The 20,891-nt window shown below is 35.4% G+C and overlaps 1 protein-coding gene across 5 annotated transcripts in view; it reads right to left on the bottom strand.

Moving 5' to 3' along the window:
* The window catches only part of ldb1b (LIM-domain binding 1b), a 60,201-nt gene that overhangs the window by 9,888 nt on the left and 29,422 nt on the right, over positions 1–20,891 (bottom strand). For 3 of the 5 annotated variants that reach the window (XM_056468472.1, XM_056468469.1, XM_056468470.1), the window contains 4 exons: positions 8,053–8,155; positions 2,352–2,396; positions 337–412; positions 47–149 (listed from right to left, as the gene is read on the bottom strand). In XM_056468472.1, coding sequence (XP_056324447.1) covers positions 47–149; positions 337–412; positions 2,352–2,396; positions 8,053–8,072 — 244 coding nt within the window. In that variant the 5' untranslated portion in view covers positions 8,073–8,155. Of the gene's footprint in view, positions 1–46; positions 150–336; positions 413–2,351; positions 2,397–8,052; positions 8,156–20,260; positions 20,347–20,891 lie in introns of those variants that run through there. The other 2 variants (XM_056468474.1, XM_056468471.1) reach the window with 2 other exon arrangements.

Below are 20,891 nucleotides of genomic sequence, written 5' to 3' on the forward strand. Positions count from 1 at the left end.
GGATGAAAACAACCCAGCAGCACACAAGGGTTAACGCAACACTCACTGTATCGTTTTGGACCGTCCTCTAGACAAAACGTAATGGTGAGCATAGCGTCATCCTCGAAGAACTCAGTGGTGAACGCGTCCCACCACAGATTATCACACTCCTGAGAGAGAGAGAGAGAGAGAGAAGCTCACCAAACAGCGCTCTGAAACCCCTCATCCAAACCATGCTGCTGGTCTAGCGTTATTATAGGCTTTATGTCAGGCATATGAAAAGCGTCTTTAATTATTTAAATGATGCCCACAGTTAAGACTGATCACAGAGCTGTAGAAGTGAATGGTAAAGCTGACCTCCGTCCAGTTCTGAAGCCGCTTGTTGAGCTCAAATATTCTGTAGTCCGTCTGATTCCCATAGGGTGTGTGTCTCCTGAGGAAAACAAGCATATACGCATGTGTGTGTGTGTGTTAGTTTTGTTTATTTACTGCAACATCAGCAACTTACGGCGATTTCATAGCAGGATCCATATATAAAAACTAGTGCTTTGCAAAGATTAAATTGCATCCAAAATAAAAGTTACGTATAAATAAAAAAATGTGTGTGTGTGTGTGTATGTATATATATATATATATATATATATATATGTATTGAGCTAAAGTCAGAATTATTAGCCCCCCTGTTTATTTTGTCCCCAATTTCTGTTTAATGGAGAGAGCAGATTTATTTCAGCACATTTCTAATCATAATAGTTTTAATAACTCATCTCTAATAACTGATTTATTTTCTCTTTGTCATGATGACAGTAAATAATATTAGACTAGATATTCTTCAAGACACTTCTATACAGCTTAAAGTGACATTTAAAGGCTTCACTAGGTTAATTAGGTTAACTAGGCAGGTTAGGGTAATTAGGCAAGATATTGTATAATGATGGTTTGTTCTGTAGACTATCGAAAACAAATATAGCTTAAAGGGGCTAATAATATTGACCTTAAAATAGTGTTTAAATAATTTATTCTAGCCAAAATAAAACAAATAAGACTTTCTCCAGAAGAAAAAATATTATCAGACATACTGTGAACATTTCCTGAATCTGTTCAACATCATTTGGGAAATATTTAAACAAGAAAAACAATTCAAAGGGGGCTAATAATTCTGACTTCACCTGTATTATGTATATATTAATGCACAGATGCATGAATACATTTAAGAAAATGTTGTGTATATAACATTATATAATATATGTTTATAACATATATGTATATGAAACAAATTATATCTAAATTTAAATATCTATGTAATAAAATAGTTTTGTATGGTTTTGTTTTTATCAATGTGTGTGTATCACATTAATATACATGTAAATGTCAAAACAAACTTTAATTTGGATGCAATTAATTGCAAGTAATCTTCACCCAGCACTAACAAAAACATGTTACATAATAATAACAATAACTTCATAATGCAAAGACAAAATTATCTAGTTCTTAGACATTAGTTATTCAAACTATAATTAGTCTTCTGTCCATTAATCAGCAATTTGAAAATATTTAAAAAATATTTAAAATAAACAGTAATAATAATTGACTAATAATACACAGAGTTTCCTCAGACTCTGTCGGGCATTTTACACAGACCTACCAACTACATGTGGCGTTATTTCATTGACAAATGTCATGAGCGCAGTATTAAGTCGAGATGGCATTCATGTAATAGCCTACGAGCATGTCAATCTCTGTGTGCTCGATTTCCTCTGCTCGAGCAAAAACTTCTTTCACGCCCTCAAATAGACGCTGCTCAAGTGCAGATCTTCTTGTGCGCCCTCAAATAAACGCTGCTGAATGTGATTTAGTGCGCTTATGTAGTGAGTGTCTCCAACATTTATTAGATTTGCTAGGAATATTCCTGAATGTCTCCAATAGACCTACAGAGCGGCATTAATGCGTGTAGTGGAACGGCTATAAACTCCAGCAAGATGAAGTCATTGTATGCAGAGCCACAGCCCTGTATCTATAAATAAAATATAATTATGGAAACTGTGTTCGTCATAACTGAAAGCTACGTCGTGTTTGCTGCCCTCACGCATCACGCACCTGTCAGTCAGTCAGTCAGTCAACACGTCACCTTAAAGAGTTAAACAAAGAACGCACAGCACTACTACAGTTACAGAAATGTTCACGCTGTTATAATTCCCTCACCTTTTAATACGTTTTTGGTGCGATTTATAACCCGCTATTTAAAAAATGACTGAATGTTTTGAATGAGCAGCTGTAATGTAGCTGTGGCGGGATGAATTTTGGTGTGGCGCCCCACCACGGACGAATGAATGTAGCGGAAACCATGAATACTGTCTGAAAAAAAATCTCACCCGATGCCCGGCTCCAGGTATGTGGGGGGGTACATGGGCGTCGGGCTGCAGAAACAAAACAGACACAGAATGAGCATCAGAAAAGACAAGTCGAACCTCATAATGTTCACATGACCTGCTGTATAAAGGCCACAGAGCAGCTCATAAATATACAGTAACAGACGCAGACTAGAGCTGCACGATACTGGAAAAATCAGACAATATTTACAATTTAAGATGATTTGAATATCTCTAATTGTTTATTAGATGCTGTAAACATAATCACTACTGGATAAATATATTACAAACTATTGACGAAACTGTTCTTAATGTTAAACTTCCATTTGATCTGAGATCTGTGTTATGGGGAGATGAATCGGTCTGAACTCGGCCTAAGGATAAATCTACTGTTAGTTCAGATGGTTCTAATAGAAGCAAAGAAATGTAAAGCCATGAAAGTGCACATCAGGAGAATCAGCATCACATTATGCATGGCTTATTGCTCGTTTCCACTGACTGGTACAGTACGGTTCGGTACGGGTCACCTTTATCAGGCTTGCGTTTCCACTACCAAGGGTACCCTTTTGGTGGGCATGGTGTATGACAGAGAGTTTCAGTCGACATCATTCTAGCTGGAGGAAATGTCTACAGTAAAGCTGTACAGGTCACTTACATATCATATGAGAAGCTCTTCTCATAAAACAGAGGCTTCATATACATAAATACTTGTGTAGAAATGTTTATTACTAACTTTTCAATGAACATGAGTTGATTATAACTGCAGATCAATGACAGTGCGAAACAGCCTACTGTAACGTCTGTTATTACATTAAATAACTAAATAAATGAACATATACAAACCCCTACAGTCTCCGATATGTTACCAACTACAGAAGAACTACACACAGCAGACATTTAGTGCTTATTTAAGTTCAAAAACAACACAAAATATAGCCCACAGTCAGTGAAAACCTCTCATCTGTGTCTGTAATCTTCAGCAGCACATGTAGCCTCTGTTAGACAGTAATTCCGTCAATCTGAGTTCATATTAGTCCAGCAGGTGAAGATAATAAGCTAGTTAATCATGGCATTTTGTTCATGTTTGCTGAATAAATAATGTGCTCCTTTTTTCCGGCTTCTCCTTTGTTTCTTCACGCTTCACTCTCGCGTTTGTCAGTGTCTGACAGGATCGGGTTTCAAAAGCACGTCAATAATCAAGCGCAGGTTATTATCATCAGCTCAAGAAGATTGTTATTTCAGATATAATGTTAGACGCGCGGCAAACGCAAGGAAGAAAGTGAAACCACTCGCGCTTCAGACTGCCTCGTAAATTACTATGAGGCACAGGGTAAATCTGCTCTTCTTTTTAGCTTTGAGTCTGTTTATCAAGACGACGACAAGGTTTGTTTGAGGCCGGGTCGACCATGGCTCATTATTATATGTATTAATAATTTCGCTATAATCTCTCGCTGTGTATTTCAAACATGGCGGGTTTTTTGTTTTCATTTTGGCTTGTTGCGTAAGCGAATGACGTATCTTTGTAAACCAATAGCATTCAGCTGCACGTGTGGCTCCGCCTTTTGGTACCCTTTCTCATGTTTGGTACTCTTTCGAAAGGGTGCAAGAGTGGTATGGTTTAGTACACCTTTTGAAAGTGGAAACGGCCGCCATAAAAGAATACCGAACCAAACAGTACCGTACCGTACTGTACCACTCAGTGGAAACGGGCCATTAGAGTACTTTAATCGTGGGGGAAAAAAAGCCTTCAATGTATATAAATATATTATATACATTGAGTGAAATTTCTGATGTGACAGATTAACGTTTCTTTACTAATTTTCATTATTATAGTTATTCAGTTTTGTTTGTTTATTACTGTTCTGTGTTTATTTACTTGCTTTTTGCCATGTTGAATGTTTACAGCTCAATGCCTTGCAATAGAAAGAATGGGGTAGGTAGAAGGGTGGTTAGGAAATAATGTTTACTTCTGCACTGATTTGATTCTGTAAATTGTAGATGTGAGACATATTGATTAAAAGAGAAATCATTAGTTTAGATTGACTGGGATGATGCGGATCCACACATTGTAATATCAATGCTGAAACCATATAGGAAGCAAACTATAGCCTAAAGGCTCCATTACAATGCAGACAGGAAGTGGTTTTCTGCATTTATCAGCATGTCACAGACACTAGACTTTACTGCGCTGCCACCCTGAATGCTCCGCCCACTTCCTGGACACTGTCCAATCCTGAGAGATGGAGCGACGGCACTTCCTGCTCCTGCTATCTGACAGAAACCACAGTGTGCTGACACAGCTGAACGCTCCTCTGTCCACACACACACACTTACAGGAATCGCCACGCTGAAGCTGAACCGCCCAAACGGACTGATGTGAAACACTTTCAATCATCAGCGTTCTTACACCTTCTCCAAAGCCAAACTGAAGCACTTTTCTGGTGCAATTTTTTACTTTTCCTGCACTTCAGAGAGTGCTGCAAACTTACAGACTCCATCAGACTTCAGTCTGTCTTCTTTTATCCTAAATATTAGTGCTGGGCGATTTGGCCTAAAATCTAAATCTTGATAAATGTGAACATTTTAACTCGATCACATTAATGAACCGATATTTTATTACTTTAGTTCATTTTTTTGACCTTCATAGTTCACTGACAGGTTTTGAGCAGTAAATATGCTCACATATTACAAATGGGGTCAGCACGGTGGCTCAGTGAGTAGCACAATCGCCTCACAGCAAGAAGTCCCAGCTGGGTCAGTTGGTGTTTCTGTGTGGAGTTTGCATGTTTCCTCCGGGTGCTCCGGTTTCCCCCACAGTCTAAAGACATGCGCTATAGATGAATTGAATAAGCTAAATTGGCCAGTGTATGACATGCAAGTGTGTATGGGTGTTTCCCAGTGTTGGGTTGCAGCTGGAGGGGCATCTGCTGCGTAAAACATATGCTGTATAAGTTGGCGGTTCATTCTGCGGTGGTGACCCCTGATTAATAAAGGGACTAAGCTGAAAACAAACTGAATGAATGAATGTTACAAGTGAGAGATGTTTGAATGAAGGGTGCATGACTTGAGCTTAAAATAATTGAAGTAAACACACACTCTCTATTATCTTTGACTCTTTATTGAGCGTCAACGCTGAACAACAGAAATTAAAACACACATTGCCTGAAACGCAGCTCTCCGCGCCGCCCACTCTAGTCACCGTTACTAAATAGACCAATCACACAGCCTGCGCTACACGTCATTGTGACGTGTAGTTAAATTCCTTTGAGAGACGCGCAGGTATGCGAAGGCTGCGCAGGACCATACGCGTACGCTTGGTGGAAGTATAATAACAGAATAATATAATAAGTATAAAACAAAGACTGTAGAGTACACAAGACATAAATGTCATATCAGCCTCTACCACTGATCAATAATAAAGGCAGACACACACAAGTGCACTTTGACATCTGTTAAACTCAGCTTTAGACATGTTCTCTTAAACTGATCAGCGTGTGTAAAAGAGGGAAGCTTAAATTAAACATTTTCACTGAACATTGAGTTCAGCTTATCTGCAGTCTTGTTTGGTCAAGTTTGTTGTAGAAACTCTGCAGGAGCCTATTTTATATCATTTAATGCAATTACATCTGAAATAACTTCAACATTACGGCCAATTCTCCACTTTATCAAAGTAAAAGTCAATAAACGTCACACATTACTTTCTATATTAGTTTATTTTTAATTGTTTTATTTACTTTTATTTTATAGTCACAGTGTGCGTGCTTAACTGAGCTGGTCTACTCAGACTTGACTGACCTAACTCAGATCAGATATTCTGAAACCCAAAACTCTGAGTTTTTAATCTCTCTGTAAGTCAAGTGTAAACTCAGAGTTGGTTGAACCTCCTTACTGAAACAGGCCCCTGGTGCTGCAGAAATGAGGAGGTTTCCTGAAGGTGCAGCTGTCATGCAGTGAAGGGTTTGTGTTTTTAATAAACTCTGACAGTTCATGTTTACAGGGCTGCTCGATTATGGGAAAAATCATGATCACGATTATTTTGGTCATAATTATAATCACGATTATTCAAAACGATTATCAGTTGAAGTCAAAATTATTCGCCCTCCTGTTAATTATTTTTTTTATAAATATTTCCCAAATGATGTTTAACAGAGGAATTTCTCACAGTATTTCCTCTAATATTTGTTCTTCTGGAGAAAGTCTTATTTGTTTTATTTCGGCTAGAATAAAAACAGTTTTTAATTGTTTTAAGCCTATTTTGCGGTCAATATTATTAACCCCCTTCAGCAATATTAGATTTGATTTTCTGCAGAAGAAACTATTGTTATACAATCACTTGCCTAAAGAAGCCTTTGAGTCACACTAAGCTGAATACTAGTGTCTTGAAGAATATCTAGTCTAATATTATTTACTGTCATCATGACAAAGAGAAAATAAATCAGTTATTAGAAATTAGTTATTAAATCTGTTATGTTTAGAAATAGGTTGAAAAAGAAAATCTTTTTTTCATTAAACAGAAATTAGGGGGAAAGGGTCGCTAATAATCTAGCAGGGCTAATGATTCAGCTGTATATACACAGTTATTTCCCTCCCTGTAAATAAGGAAAGGTAAATAAATATAATAGAATAAAAATATGAACCAAACTGTGCTTTAAGCATCTTCACCGTAGGAAAACACTTCAGCTCCGGCAGTCCTTCAGTCAAGAGCAGTGAGGGATTTTCTCCTGTAGTTGTTTGATTAATGATAAAAGCAGTCGGCAGCAGGAATATAGTGCGCTGTCTCTTTAAGAGCAGTACGGCTCTGATAATGGTTTCTCTTGATTCTCAACTCATTAGTTTATTACACAAGTGTTAATATGAATAATCACTAAACACCATTAAAGCACTCACATTAAGATGACTTTAGATGTGTGTGCTCTGCTCGTCTCTGAGGATGAGCGCACACACACACACACACACACACACACACACACCAGCATGCGGTCTCATTCGTGCTTTTAAAAACATGAATGATTGGAATGTACATCAGTCAATGATGCGCATCACGACTGCAAACGTTACAGCACATGCTCTCAGTCATTTTCAGGTGGAACTGAGCTTTGCAGAGCCACACATGTGCACAGCTGGAAAGGGGGCGGTATACGATGCAAGAGTCGGCTTATCTCCAATGGTTTTCATAATCGTTAGAAGACAAAATCAAAACCGAATTTGATTAATAGCACAGCCCTGACAGTCAGAATGATGAATAAATCCATATCACACAGTCCCTTAAAGTGATGGCACGTCTTCAGTTTCAGGCTCTTACATTACAAGCGTACCAAAGCCCAACCGAAATGCACTCTGCCACACCTCATCCAATCAGGCCAGGGCCGGCTAACTGAACCACACCTGGGCCCGATTCAGAGCACTCACACTCGTCAAACAAAATGGGAGATGCATAGGAACACAGTTTGGATAGCCGAGCGTGATTACACCCAGAAGATCCAGAAAAGTGTGCTGTATACATCAACGTAACAGTGTCAAACCCTGGCCTGGCATATGCAATACATTATTGTGTAGAGTTAAAACGTTTCTGTTTTAGGCTATATGGTTGTCTTGTAAACACAGCACAAGTTTACACTGGGCATGTGGTGTGTGTGTGTGTGTGTGTGTAGTTTGACTAATTTACTGCCTGCTGTGATCATAATGTTTTTTACAGCAGACTCACCCCACGTCTCGGTCCAGCATGGTGCCGGGGTGGAAGGGGGGGAAAGCGCTTCCGTTGGGGGGCTCCTTCGGGGAGTACAGCTTGAACGACTTGGAGGAACAGCCTGCACAGAAGAGCAGCACAACACACACATCAGTCAAACGGTTAACACCGTTCTGAAACAGCTGCAACAAACGATACACAGTACAGAACGACAATATAACGAGTGTGTTACAGGCGATTAGAACAACTACAGGATGGGTAGTGTTGGAGAAGTGTCTTAAATGTAATCAATCAAATGACTCTGGCTGATGTTAGTGTAATGCTGGTAACAATTATTAATGTAAGACGCTCATTTGCAGATGAAGGCTGCACAGAAACAAGATACACTCTAGAGCTGGACAATTAATCGAAAAAAGATCTCGATTCGACCCCCTAGACGATCTTAATCCAGCATCTCTATGATTCTGCCAATCATATTATTTTCAGGAGAGAAGCAAAGGCGGCTGCGCGAGTCTTCAGTGTTTCACATACATTGCTCAGCGACATGGACACCTCCAAATGATGTTAAAAGAGTCACATACTGCATTTATAAGGTATAGTTCACCTAAAAATGTCATTTCTATCTTCATATAATGCTGTATTCGCGGCCGGGGAACCTCACGTGACATGAGCTGCTGACCGTGAGCTGTTATCACAGAGAGGGCGGGCGCACAGCCTACTTAATGATAGATGTGCACGCGTCTACTTTAGTGAACAGAACTTGTATAGGCTGTGAATAACAGGTAATAAAGCTGTAAATAACATTCAGTTTGTGGCACAGAGTGATCATTTAGGAGCCGCGTGGGGAGTATGAACAGCACTCAGCAGTAAAAATGAAACCGAAAGCATGCACATCATTTAAATAATCATATGGCATTTCAGAGTTATGATTACGACAAGCGTCTGATCTGTTTTTTCTTTCATAGCGAACACACAGATGTGCATGAAAATAAATGTTTCCAGTGTCAGTATAACTACTCTAGCCTATATAAAGTTGATTACCAGTTAATTAAATGGTCTAATAATGTTGTCAATGACAGATTACAAGCAGAGGTCTATATCTCAAACAGAATTCAACATCAGAATTATTAAGTAGAATAGAATCATTTATAGAAACCAGTAGACCTACACATTGTTGTTTTACCATATGTTTGAGAAAAAACAATAATAATAGCCAACTCATAATAAGCTTTATTTTACATCTACAGAATCGAGAGAAAATCATGCACTTTAATTAAAATATATATTTATATATCTTTATTTAAAATATATTTAAAAATAATGATTGACATTTGAATCATTCATTTTCTTTTAGGCTGAGTCCCTTTATTTATCTGGGGTCGCCACAATGGAATGAACCGCCAACTATTCTAGCATATGTTTTAGGTAACGGATGCCCTTCCAGCTGCAACCCATCACTGGGAAACATTCACACACACTCATTCACACACTACAGTCAATTTAGTTGATCAATTCCCCTATAGCGCATGTGTTTGGACTGTGGGGGGAACCGGAGCACCCGGAGGAAACCCACACCAACACAGGGAGAACATGCAAACCCCATACAGAAACACCAAATGACCCAGCCGGGACTCGAACCAGCAACCTTCTTGCTGTGAGGCCACAGTGCTAACCACTGAGCCACTTGAATCAACTGTAATTTGGTTTCATGTAAAATAACTATTAAATCTAAAACGTTTGTTTTTTTTGAGCATGTGTGTGTTAATTTGAAGGTGTGCACATTGTGTGTGTTGATATGAGTGTGCGGGTGTGTGTTTTAGTGTGTGCATGTGTTTTAATTTACTGTGTGTGTTGATTTAAGAGTGTGTGCATGCATTTGTACTGTGTATGTATGTCAATTTGAGTGTGTGAGCGTGTGTTGATTTGAGTGTGCAGGAGTGTGTGCATGTGTTGATTTGTGTGTGTGTTGATTTGAGTATGTGTGCATGCATTTGTCCGGATTGGAGTGTGTGTGTGTGTGTGTACGTTGATTAGAGTGTGCGGGCATGTGTGTGTGTGTGTGTTTGTGTGCATGCATGTATATGTGTCCATGTGTGTTGATTTGAGTGTGTATTTGTGTTGATTTGAGTGTTTACGCATGAGGTGAATTGAGTGTGTGTGTGTGTTTGTGTGCACCTGTGTGTGTGGATTTGAGCGTGCATGTGTTTTAATTTCCTGTTTGCGTTTGTTTGCACGTGTGTGTTGATTTGAGTGTGCGTGCGCGTTGTATGTCAATTTGAGTATGTAAACATGTGTGTTGATTTGAGTGTGTAGGAGTGTGTGCGTTGATTTGATTGTGTGTTTGCATCCATGTATGCATTGAATTGAGTGAGTGTCGATTTGAGTGTGCATGCGTTTGTTTGCATGTGTGTGTTGATTTGAGTGTGTGTCTGTGCACACGTCTGTGTGCTTGCAAGTAATTTAAGTGTGTGTGTGCGCATGTACGTGCGCTGACTTAAGCGTGTGTGTGGGGGGAAGTGCTGTACAGTGACTGTCTCCCACACCGCAGCAGTAAAGAGCCTCCATAAACAGAGCGGGGTCAGAGGTCAGACACGCCCCTCAGCCTCTCCATCCCGCCAATTAAACACATCTATAACACGATGCATTCAGCCACAATGAGGTCACGACCTCTGTTGTCGCGGGAACAGCTCCGCCTCATAATGACCATAGACATGTCTCGCAAATAAATCTGCGAGCTGTCAACGTCAGGGGCGCGTCGCAAAATGAGGGATCTATAATTGAATTATGCCAACAACGCATAAAGGACAGTGACGCCAAATATATATATAAAAAAATAAAGAGTTCACATTAATAATTATTAATATTCTGGAGTCAAACTGTGATCCCTAATGAGACAGATCACATAAAAATGAAAATTGTGTCATCATTTACTCTCCATTTACTTGTTTCAAACCCTTATGGAGTTTTTTCTTCTGTTGAACAAAAGATATTTTGAGGAATGCTGAAAACTGGTAACCATTGACTTTAATAGTACTATGCAAGAATAGTTACCGGTTTTCAGTTGTCTTCAAAAATAAAAATAAAAATCTCCTTTTGTGTTCAACATAAATAAAAATGAATCAAATCTTTATTATGTTGAACAAAAAAGATATTTTAAAGAATGCTGAAAACCTGTAATCATTGACTTCCATAGTACTATGCAAGTCAATGGTTACCGGTCTTCAATTCTCTTAAAAAAAATCTCCTTTTGTGTTCAACATAAATAAAAATGAATCAAATCTTTATTATGTTGAACTTAAAAGATATTTGGAAGAATGCTGAAAACCGGTAACCACTGACTTCTATAGTACTATGCAAGTCAATGGTAACCGGTTTCGGTTCTCTTTAAAAAAAAAAAAAATCTTCTTTTGTGTTCAACATAAATAAAAATGAACCGAATCTTTATTATGTTGAACAAAAAGATGATCTTTTGAAAAGAATTGAAGACCGGTAACCATTGACTTACATAGTACTATAGAAGTCAATGGTAACCAGTTTTTAGGTGTCTTGTGGTCTCCTCTTGTGGTCAACATAAATAAAAATGAAACAAATCTTTAGTATTTTAAACAAAAGAAGATATTTTGAAGAATGTTGAAAACCAGTAACTATTGAGTTCCATAGTACTGTGTAAGTCAATGGTTAAAAATATCATCTTTTGTGTTCAACATAATAAATATTTGATTCATTTTTGTGACGAATAGTGTAATCCACAACTATTCAAACACATTTGATCATAATCAACAAAACATATCAATAGATAACCACACAGCATTGGCTTTTTTCTACAATCAAACACTATTATTAGCTAGCAAGTATGTACTTTTACTACAAAGATGTCCAAAATGACACTGAAACCAGAGTAAACTCCTGCCACACAATAAAACATACGCTTAATAAAAAACATGAAACTATAAGAACCAACTGAGAGCATTAAATAAGTCGCTTTAGAAACATTTTGACTGTATTTATTTAACTGCACATGCTTAACAGATCAGCTCCACCACCCAAAATAAATATCAACTACAATCAGGAGTGAAGTGGACTTCAGCATTTATACATTATATTTATATATTCAGATATATATTACTGCTGGGCAAAGATTAATCGCATCAAAAATAAAAGTTAGTTTTAAAATAATACACATGCATCATTATGTGATGCACACATACACAGAAACAAATCTATAGAAAACTATTTTGTTACAGAGATATATAAATTGATATATAATTTGTATCATATGCACATATTTTATATCTAAATATAATTAAAGACTTTCCTAAATATATGCATGCTTGTGCGCACATATATACACAGAATACACAGTACAGACACTTTAATTATTGCAAAAACAAACTTTTATTTGGGATTTTGTTTACATTTTAAAATGTAAAATCAATAATTTATTCATTAATATCTGATTATTAATCATTTAAATTACATAGTTATTTTGTTTAAATAATACAAATATATAAATAATAAACTAAATGATATTTGAATATATTTATATTAAATGTCAAATATATTCATATAAATGATCATAGAATTTTAATATTTGATCATGTAGCCATATTTACACTGTTTACAATTTTCCTGTAGTATCTACAGTAACTTACTGACAGCAGTTTGCTAGCAACTTACTGTAAACTACAGCAAAAATACTGTATTTACATTTTTAGCACCATTTATCTTGCTGTATATGTAGTTACACACCTTGTAAAACCCAATAGTCAACTTTATCAAATGAAATGAGTGTAGTTAACTCAAAATTTACTGAAAGATAAATCTACACACGAGTTTAACACAGTGTTGAAGAGAATGAGTTGATTAAATACCTCATTACTTCAACTTAAATGAAGTTCACAGTACTTATTTAGATTAGTTTAACTCAAATGGTTTGTAGCAATCGGTTTCCTCAAACGGTTTAAGTTGCCTTAACTTTGAGTTTTACAGTACTCAGTTGGTTTGAGTTCTCTTCATTTATTGGGTTTTACTGTGCTCAAATTGCTGTTTACTCAACTGAAGTAAGTTCACAGTACTCATTTGGATTTGTTTTACGGTTTAACTTAAATGGTTTGTTGCAATCGGTTTCCTCAAATGGATTTTTGAGTTACCTTAACTTTTTGGGTTTTACAGAGCAGCTATGTGTATATCTTTACCGTAAAATATACATTCCTTTTGCTAATGCAACTTTAAATCACAGTAACATACTGCAGAACTGTCCTACAGTAAAACACAGTTTATATTACAGTTAAATACCGTGTCATTTATAAAAATCATTAACAGTGTGTGTGTATATATATATATATATATATATATATATATATATATATATATATATATATATATATATATATATATATATATATAGCATTGAGCACGAGTGATTTACATGTTAAGTCAATGCAAAGACGTGAATAGACATCCTGCGGCGCGAAGCGCATGACGTGATAAGTGCGAATTGAGCTCGAGTTCGAAAATCTGAACTTCAGAGGACACTCGTGCCGCGTTAAGGCTCGTACACACCGGGACGCTTTTTATTTGCGCTTATCGTCAGCATTTGAGACGGTTTTCTGGATTCAAACCCAAGCGATTTCCACTGGCGTCGAGCAGAAGAGTATGCAAAATCACTCCTTGACGTTAGATGGCGCTACACAACTTTAAGCTTCAAACACCCGCTTGTAACACAGAAGAAGAAGACAGAAAGCTGACACGCTTGTTGGTAAAGTTACTGGCGATATTGAACAATATTGACCTTAAAATGAGTTTAAAATAATTAAAAACTGTTTTTATTCTAGCCGAAATAAAACAAGTAAGACTTTCTCCAGAAGAACAAATATTAGAGGAAATACTGTTAGAAATTCCTGAATCTGTTAAGTTTCACTATGCATCTGCACTTTAAAAAGCAGCATATCTCCAAATTCTCCAAACTGATAAACACAATTCTGACTCCAACAACTGAACTGGACTGTAAAACATCCTTGACTTAAATACAGAAGCGTTTTCAAGAGACAGAATCAGATCAAACACTGGAGAGTCCAAACGTCCCTCTGAAAAAACACAAATCTGTTCCGGCTCCAGAGCACATCCTTCATTAAACATTCATAACACAGACTTTGAGCCATTAAATATTCACTGGGGACGACACTGGACACAGGTCAGTCCTGTTCACGGACACAAATCCCCTCTAAAACAACGCTACACTTATCAATATTACACAAGCGACACCTTCACAGATGCACACACAGCATCAAATTATCCTGCTGCGAATAATTGCTGAAGCTTTTAGCACAATATATGGTATTATCATCACAATATTCACCAGTGCTGCAAAAAAAAAGATGACTTTAACTTTGTGTACTGTTTTATTTTATATAAATGTACAATGGAGCTGCACGACATTGGCTAAAACTACATTGCGATTATATATACACACACACGTGTATGTATGTATGTATATATATACAAATATAAATAAATAAATACAGAGATTTAAATAACGTTGGCCATTTTTCTTAATTTTACACTGATTGGGTGTGTATATGCTTAAAATAAAAGAAATTACAAGCATAAATGAATGCATTAAAACAAACATACACAAACTGTACAACTGGAATAGACAGTGCATTATTGTTTTCTAAAGAGTCTAACAGTATTGAGGTACGGCAATAAAATAATCAAATGTAAAATAACACTTTATACAGTAGTCAAGATCTGAAGTGGATCAAAACCTCCACAAAAATCTAAGATGTCCTAAAACTATTCAACAACACCCTTATTTTGATCCACTCTACATGTTGACTACTGTCTTCATTGTATAGATAAATACAGTTCAACTTTGTTGAAGCTACAAATTTGATCATTTCTTATGCACAAATGGTTTAAATTATAACTTAACATTGCAGATACTGTGATATAAGTATTGCAGATTCTCACATTGCGCATCCATATTGTGCAGCCCTAATGTACAAAGTAAACAAATGTTATTGCGAAAGGATTATAAAGTAAAATAGGAGACTTTACAATCAAGTCTCATTAGTAAATGTTAGATAATGCAACAGTGAGGTAAAGCCAGATTTATTATACTAATATTAGCTATTAACTCCATTAAATATACTGATTTTAAGAAATTAACATCCGCTAATATTAATAAATATTTTTATAGTGTGCACAGTGAGTTTTTAGCTAATTTAACTTGTTTACAATTGGACTGTAGTGTCGATGATTTTCAGTCAATATTTCGCACAACATGCGTAGGCCAGATTATCAAAATAATAAACGTGTTTGAAAATAAATCAGATATTAAATCATAATTGGCTACTGTGATGAACAACCACTGCCAACTCAAGTCTGAATCCTCTTAAAATACACATAACAAGTACACTACACATTTACATAATAAACAATTGTTCTCTGTATTTTGGGGTGATAATATCATCGCATTTTGTATTATTGAATATCAGCACGTCTAACACACAGATGTGATTTATTTTCTGAATAAAACTTCATCCTGAAAGCAAGATTTATTTATTTATTCATGGTTTAATGCCATATTAGCATCATTGGCTATATTCATGGAAACACTTATATTAAGCATTCATTATAAAGTTTACGATCATATCTGTTACTGTTAAATAATGATATAAACAACACTGATGATAAAACAACAAGTCATACAAGTTCTTTCAATATGATCAATGATAAATATTCCTCCAAAAAACTTCCTCAAATTATTTCCTGAATATTAACAACATTCTCTAATATGATTTCAAACTATTAGTGCTGGCAAAGATTAATCGAGACTAATCACATCCAAAAATAAAACAGCTTTTTTTTTTTTTTTTTTTTTTACATGAGATGTGTCTGTATTTTATATATATATATATATATATATATATATATATATATATATATATATATATATATATATATATATATATATATATATATATAATGTATATGAGCAATTCCAGCGTTATGGATATGACATTCGCAGTAAAAACTCAAAACAAGAATTCACATAGAAAATATACATTAACATTATATTCAGGGTTTCTGCAGGTTTCACCAAGTTAAATTTAAGACATTTTTAAGACTATTATAAATTAAATTTGGACTCATAAAGGGGTAAAAGCCAAGGATTTTTTAAATGACCCAGATGGAAAAGATTTTTAATTTGCCACATCAAAAAAATATAATTGAATACATTTAATAATACAATTATATATTTATAATAAAAAAATATATATATATTTATTTTTAATAGCAAAATATTTTAACTGTTGTGTAAAAATAAGCAAGCTCTACTTGTATCCATACACTTTTTTTCCAACATAAACTCTTTAAATTAAAATAAAAAAAGAGCAAATGATTTACATTTTTAAAAACTATAATGAACTAAATCTATGCACAACAATCTGTCCAGGTCAGTGTTCTCAGCAGTAAATACATGGAGCACTTTTAAACAAATGTTATTGTGAGGAAAATAATTACACCACTATGGTAAATAGAGTTAAAAATGACCTTTTATAGAAATAGTTTAAAGTTTTATTGAGATTGGGATTGTATGGGTTTTGGCCAGATTGGGTAGCAATAAACGAACAAAGGAAAATTAAGACCTGTTTAAAAAGATTTAAGACTTACAACTGAATATTTCAGTAAATTTAAGACTTTTTAAGACCTAAAATTTGGATTTTGAGATTAAAGACCTTTTAGAAACCCTGTATATTGAAACATCTGTTTATATTTTCCAAATAAGCTAACCACAGAGTTATAGGATCAGAAAAATATCAATCTGTAAACATTTTTTATATTTTAAATGAGGAAAATAAACATGCGTTACGAAAGTGACCAAAAAGTCTGCAAGTATACAGTATACAACATACTATGTAGAAATTCTGTGAATTAAACTGTACAACCCAAAGGAAATAATGCTGATCAAAAGATAAGAGTCGCCTCACTACTGAAAAATATGACTGAATTTATTTTACTTGACATTTTTACATTCATGAGGAAAAAGGTTCATTATGGATGTGACAGATGTGAAGTTGCTATTGTGTCACTTTGGTAAATCAAATATAGCAGTTTGAAAACACTGACAGAGACATGCTGAGTATTTTAAAGCACTGTAAAATACTTGCTTACACACACAAAAAAAAAATAATGTAGAAACGGTTTCACTTTTTTGGTTGACATTTGCATGGAATTGCTCATATATGATGAACACTGTTTTGTCACATAGACATTTACATTTAATTTGTATCATATGCATATTTTATATCAAAAAATAAATATGTTCTCAGATGTGTGCATTTATATGGTATAATAACCTTTTTTTTGGATGCAGCACTTAAAAAATATACATTCTCTAAAATATTTCATAGCTAAAATATTCTTACACAAGTTACGAACAGGCTTAAATTCTTCCCCTTTTGATAAATATGAGTGTGTAGGTCTGGAGTAAAATCAAGAAGCTTGTAGAAACTCAAAAATCAGCAGGTTTAGCATTTAATAAAGAAGTCGATCGTGATGAGTACTGCATGATATTGGTAAAATCTCACATAGCGATATTTAGTTTTGTCGTGATACGAGTATAATTTCAGCAGATGACTCTGAATAGCTCTATTGGGAAAGATTTCTATAATTTAGTTCTAATGGGGTGATCTGAAAACAATATAATAAATCACAATCACAGATAAATACGACAGAGCAAAAATAAAAAAGTGCTTTATAATTATTTCAGTGGAGTCCAACTATATACAAGTACAAAACTGTGAACAATCAAATGTAAAATAACACGCTCATCATTGCATCAATAATTGTATACAATAATATCTTCATATTTTAATATAAATACGACAGACCAAATATAAAAGGGAAATAAACAGAGCTTTATGGTTAGTTCTGTGGAAAAGTCTAACAGTAAATACAAACATTCATTCATTTTTCTTCGGCTTACTCACTTTATTTATCAAGGGTCGCCACAGCGCAATGAACCGCTAACTATTCCACCATATGTTTTACACAGCGGATGCCCTAATATTTTACAATAATATCTTAGATTATTAAAATATAAAGGCAGCGATGTGACTATTTGCGGATACACACATTGCGATATCAATGCTCAAACGATAAACTGTGCAGCCCTAAACGTGAGCATTAGATGTTAAGAGCGTCCCATTAAGAGATTTCATTCAACTGCTGCTTAATGACTTCCAAATGCAATCAAACGACAAACTCAAACTTCCCGAGCAGTAAATTGCCTTGGTGAAAATCTCTCTCACACGCACACGACATCACTGCAGGCCACGGTAATCAAATTCTGCTGCCACATGATATAAGCAGAGTGCACATATATATATAGGAGAACACTGAACATACAAGCCACATACAGACAACCGTGTGGATTTTATGCCTGACATAACAGACTAATGGCCTGAGAAATGATGATCATATGATCTGCTAATGACTGTGTTCACCACAACACCACAGAGACCCTCAGGATGATGCTGATGGCTTCCAGCAAATGGAAATTACTGGGAATTAACAGGAAAAAACAACTGGAGAGCTACTTTACAGAGTTAGTGTGTGTGTGTGTGTGTGTGCTGATTCAGGACTATTTCACTACAGCGCAGTCTTATAATATTGTCTTATGTTACTACACTGTAAAAACTAAACGTAAATGAGCAGTTTTCTGTATTTTATGATATCTGTTTTTTATTTTTCCCATGCATTTCTACTTTCAAACTGCATTATGGGATCTTGATCTTTCTTCCAACAACTTTTAACCTTGAAAAGTCTGAAAAATGGACTTTTATGAACATTTTTTATAGTTTAAAGTGATGTTAAAATTGGTTGGTGTTGCATATTACACTACAGAAACCTTGTAAAAACACCAGTACAATCTCCAGTTTATTTCTCAGGTTTATTTCTCTTGATATTGTTTCTAATACATCATATTATTTCAAATGACTCACATGTCAATAAGTCACTTTGTTAAACTGTAGAGTTGAATTTCCACCATCTAAATGGGGCAGAGCAGAGATCAACATCCCATAATGCAATTCACAACCACAAATAAACATAACACACTCGAGTATCACAAAATACAGACAGTATTAACACATATTTAAGGTGTAGTAAAGCTGATTTAAAGGATAGTTCACCTAAAAATGACCATTTACTCATTATTTACTCTCCCTTATAACCTTTATGAGTTCTGCTGAACACAAAAGATGATGTTTTAAAGAATGATGAAAACCGATAACCATTGACTTCCATATAAAGAAAAACAAATACAATGGAAGTCAATGGTTACAGGATTCTGACATTTTTCAAAATATCTTCTTTTGTGATTAACAAAAGAAAAAAAACCCTAAAGGTTTGAAATAAGGGTGAGTAAATAAATGACAGAAAATTCATTTTTCACATCACTTAAATGCAAATCATTGGTTGTATACTGAATATTAATTAAGCATATTAATCTCAAACTGTTTAATGACTAAATTATTAATTAAAAAAAACAGAGATACTATTTAATAGTGGTCTTTTCATAGGAAAAAAGCAAACCAAAACAAAGTGTTTACACTGAAATAAGCGGATAAACAAGTGAACTAAACAGTATTTTTCTCTATTTTTGTTGTATTTTGTCTTATAAATACGTATTTACAGTATAGTGTACACTAAAATATCACGAGCCCAGTGGTGATATGTTAATTTTGAACTTATAGAAAGCTAATGGAGTATTTTTGAAATAAAAATGTTAATTTCTAAGTAAAATAATATAAATCCTCATAGATCGCAGTGGTCACGGGACCCATGAGCTCATATGAACAGACTAGTGTGTGTTTACACCACCTGAACACACACATTTCCACAAAAAAACAACACGTTTAGTAAACACATGAATCTGACAGACTTCCACGCTGAAAAGCTGAGCAGAAAACACACCTTATACACTTAAACGAGCCTTGCTGATCGTAAATAAACCCCATTGATGAGGCCCGAGGCTAAAGGCTAATGCTAAAGGCGCAATAAAACACCGACATAAAACAGCAAAACAACCGATAAAACCGTAAAACCTGGCAAATCAAAAGTCGACAATAAAAACATGATTAAAAAAACTTAAGTGTGATAAAACAATAATGAGTTATCGCTTTTAAAGCCGTGTAAATAAACCCCTCAGCTTTACCTGGAACACTGGTGTACGGTACCGGAGGATCCACCGACTCCACACAGGCTTTATGTGAATCCCAGGACTCGGATAGTCTGGAAAATCGGTGTTAAATCATGGGAAACGGCGGTTATCGGTGTGAAATGGTCCGGTTTGAGTCCCGCGAGGCCTCGAGCTGAAGGTGCTGATGAAGCCGCCTCAAGAGTCTTTGTGTTCGGGCGCTGAGCGAACAATAGACGCGCGCACGCACACACACACACAGGCCAGAGTCTCTGAAGGAAGATAGATAGAGCTAGCTGGCTCTCTCTCTCCCTCGCTCTCTCTCTGTCTCTCTCTCTCTCTCTCCCTCTCCCCCTCTCTCAATTCAAATTTGCTTTAATGGCAAGAGCATCTGCAATGTTTACATTAAAAGGAAGTAGGAAAAATAAAATTAAAATAAAACTCTCTCACTCTCTATTTCAATTCAATGTAATAATTGCTTGGCATGACGAATGTTACAGATGTATTGCCAAAACATTTATAAAGTTGACATTAAAAAGAGCATCCGCATATCTATTAAAACGCATTAAACACAGTAAATGGTATAGTAGTAAAAATAATAACAATAAATCAGAATAAACAGTAATAATAAAAATCAGTATATTTAAAA

The sequence above is a fragment of the Danio aesculapii genome, chromosome 11 (assembly GCF_903798145.1).
Source record: "Danio aesculapii chromosome 11, fDanAes4.1, whole genome shotgun sequence".
Classification (NCBI taxonomy): domain Eukaryota; kingdom Metazoa; phylum Chordata; class Actinopteri; order Cypriniformes; family Danionidae; genus Danio; species Danio aesculapii.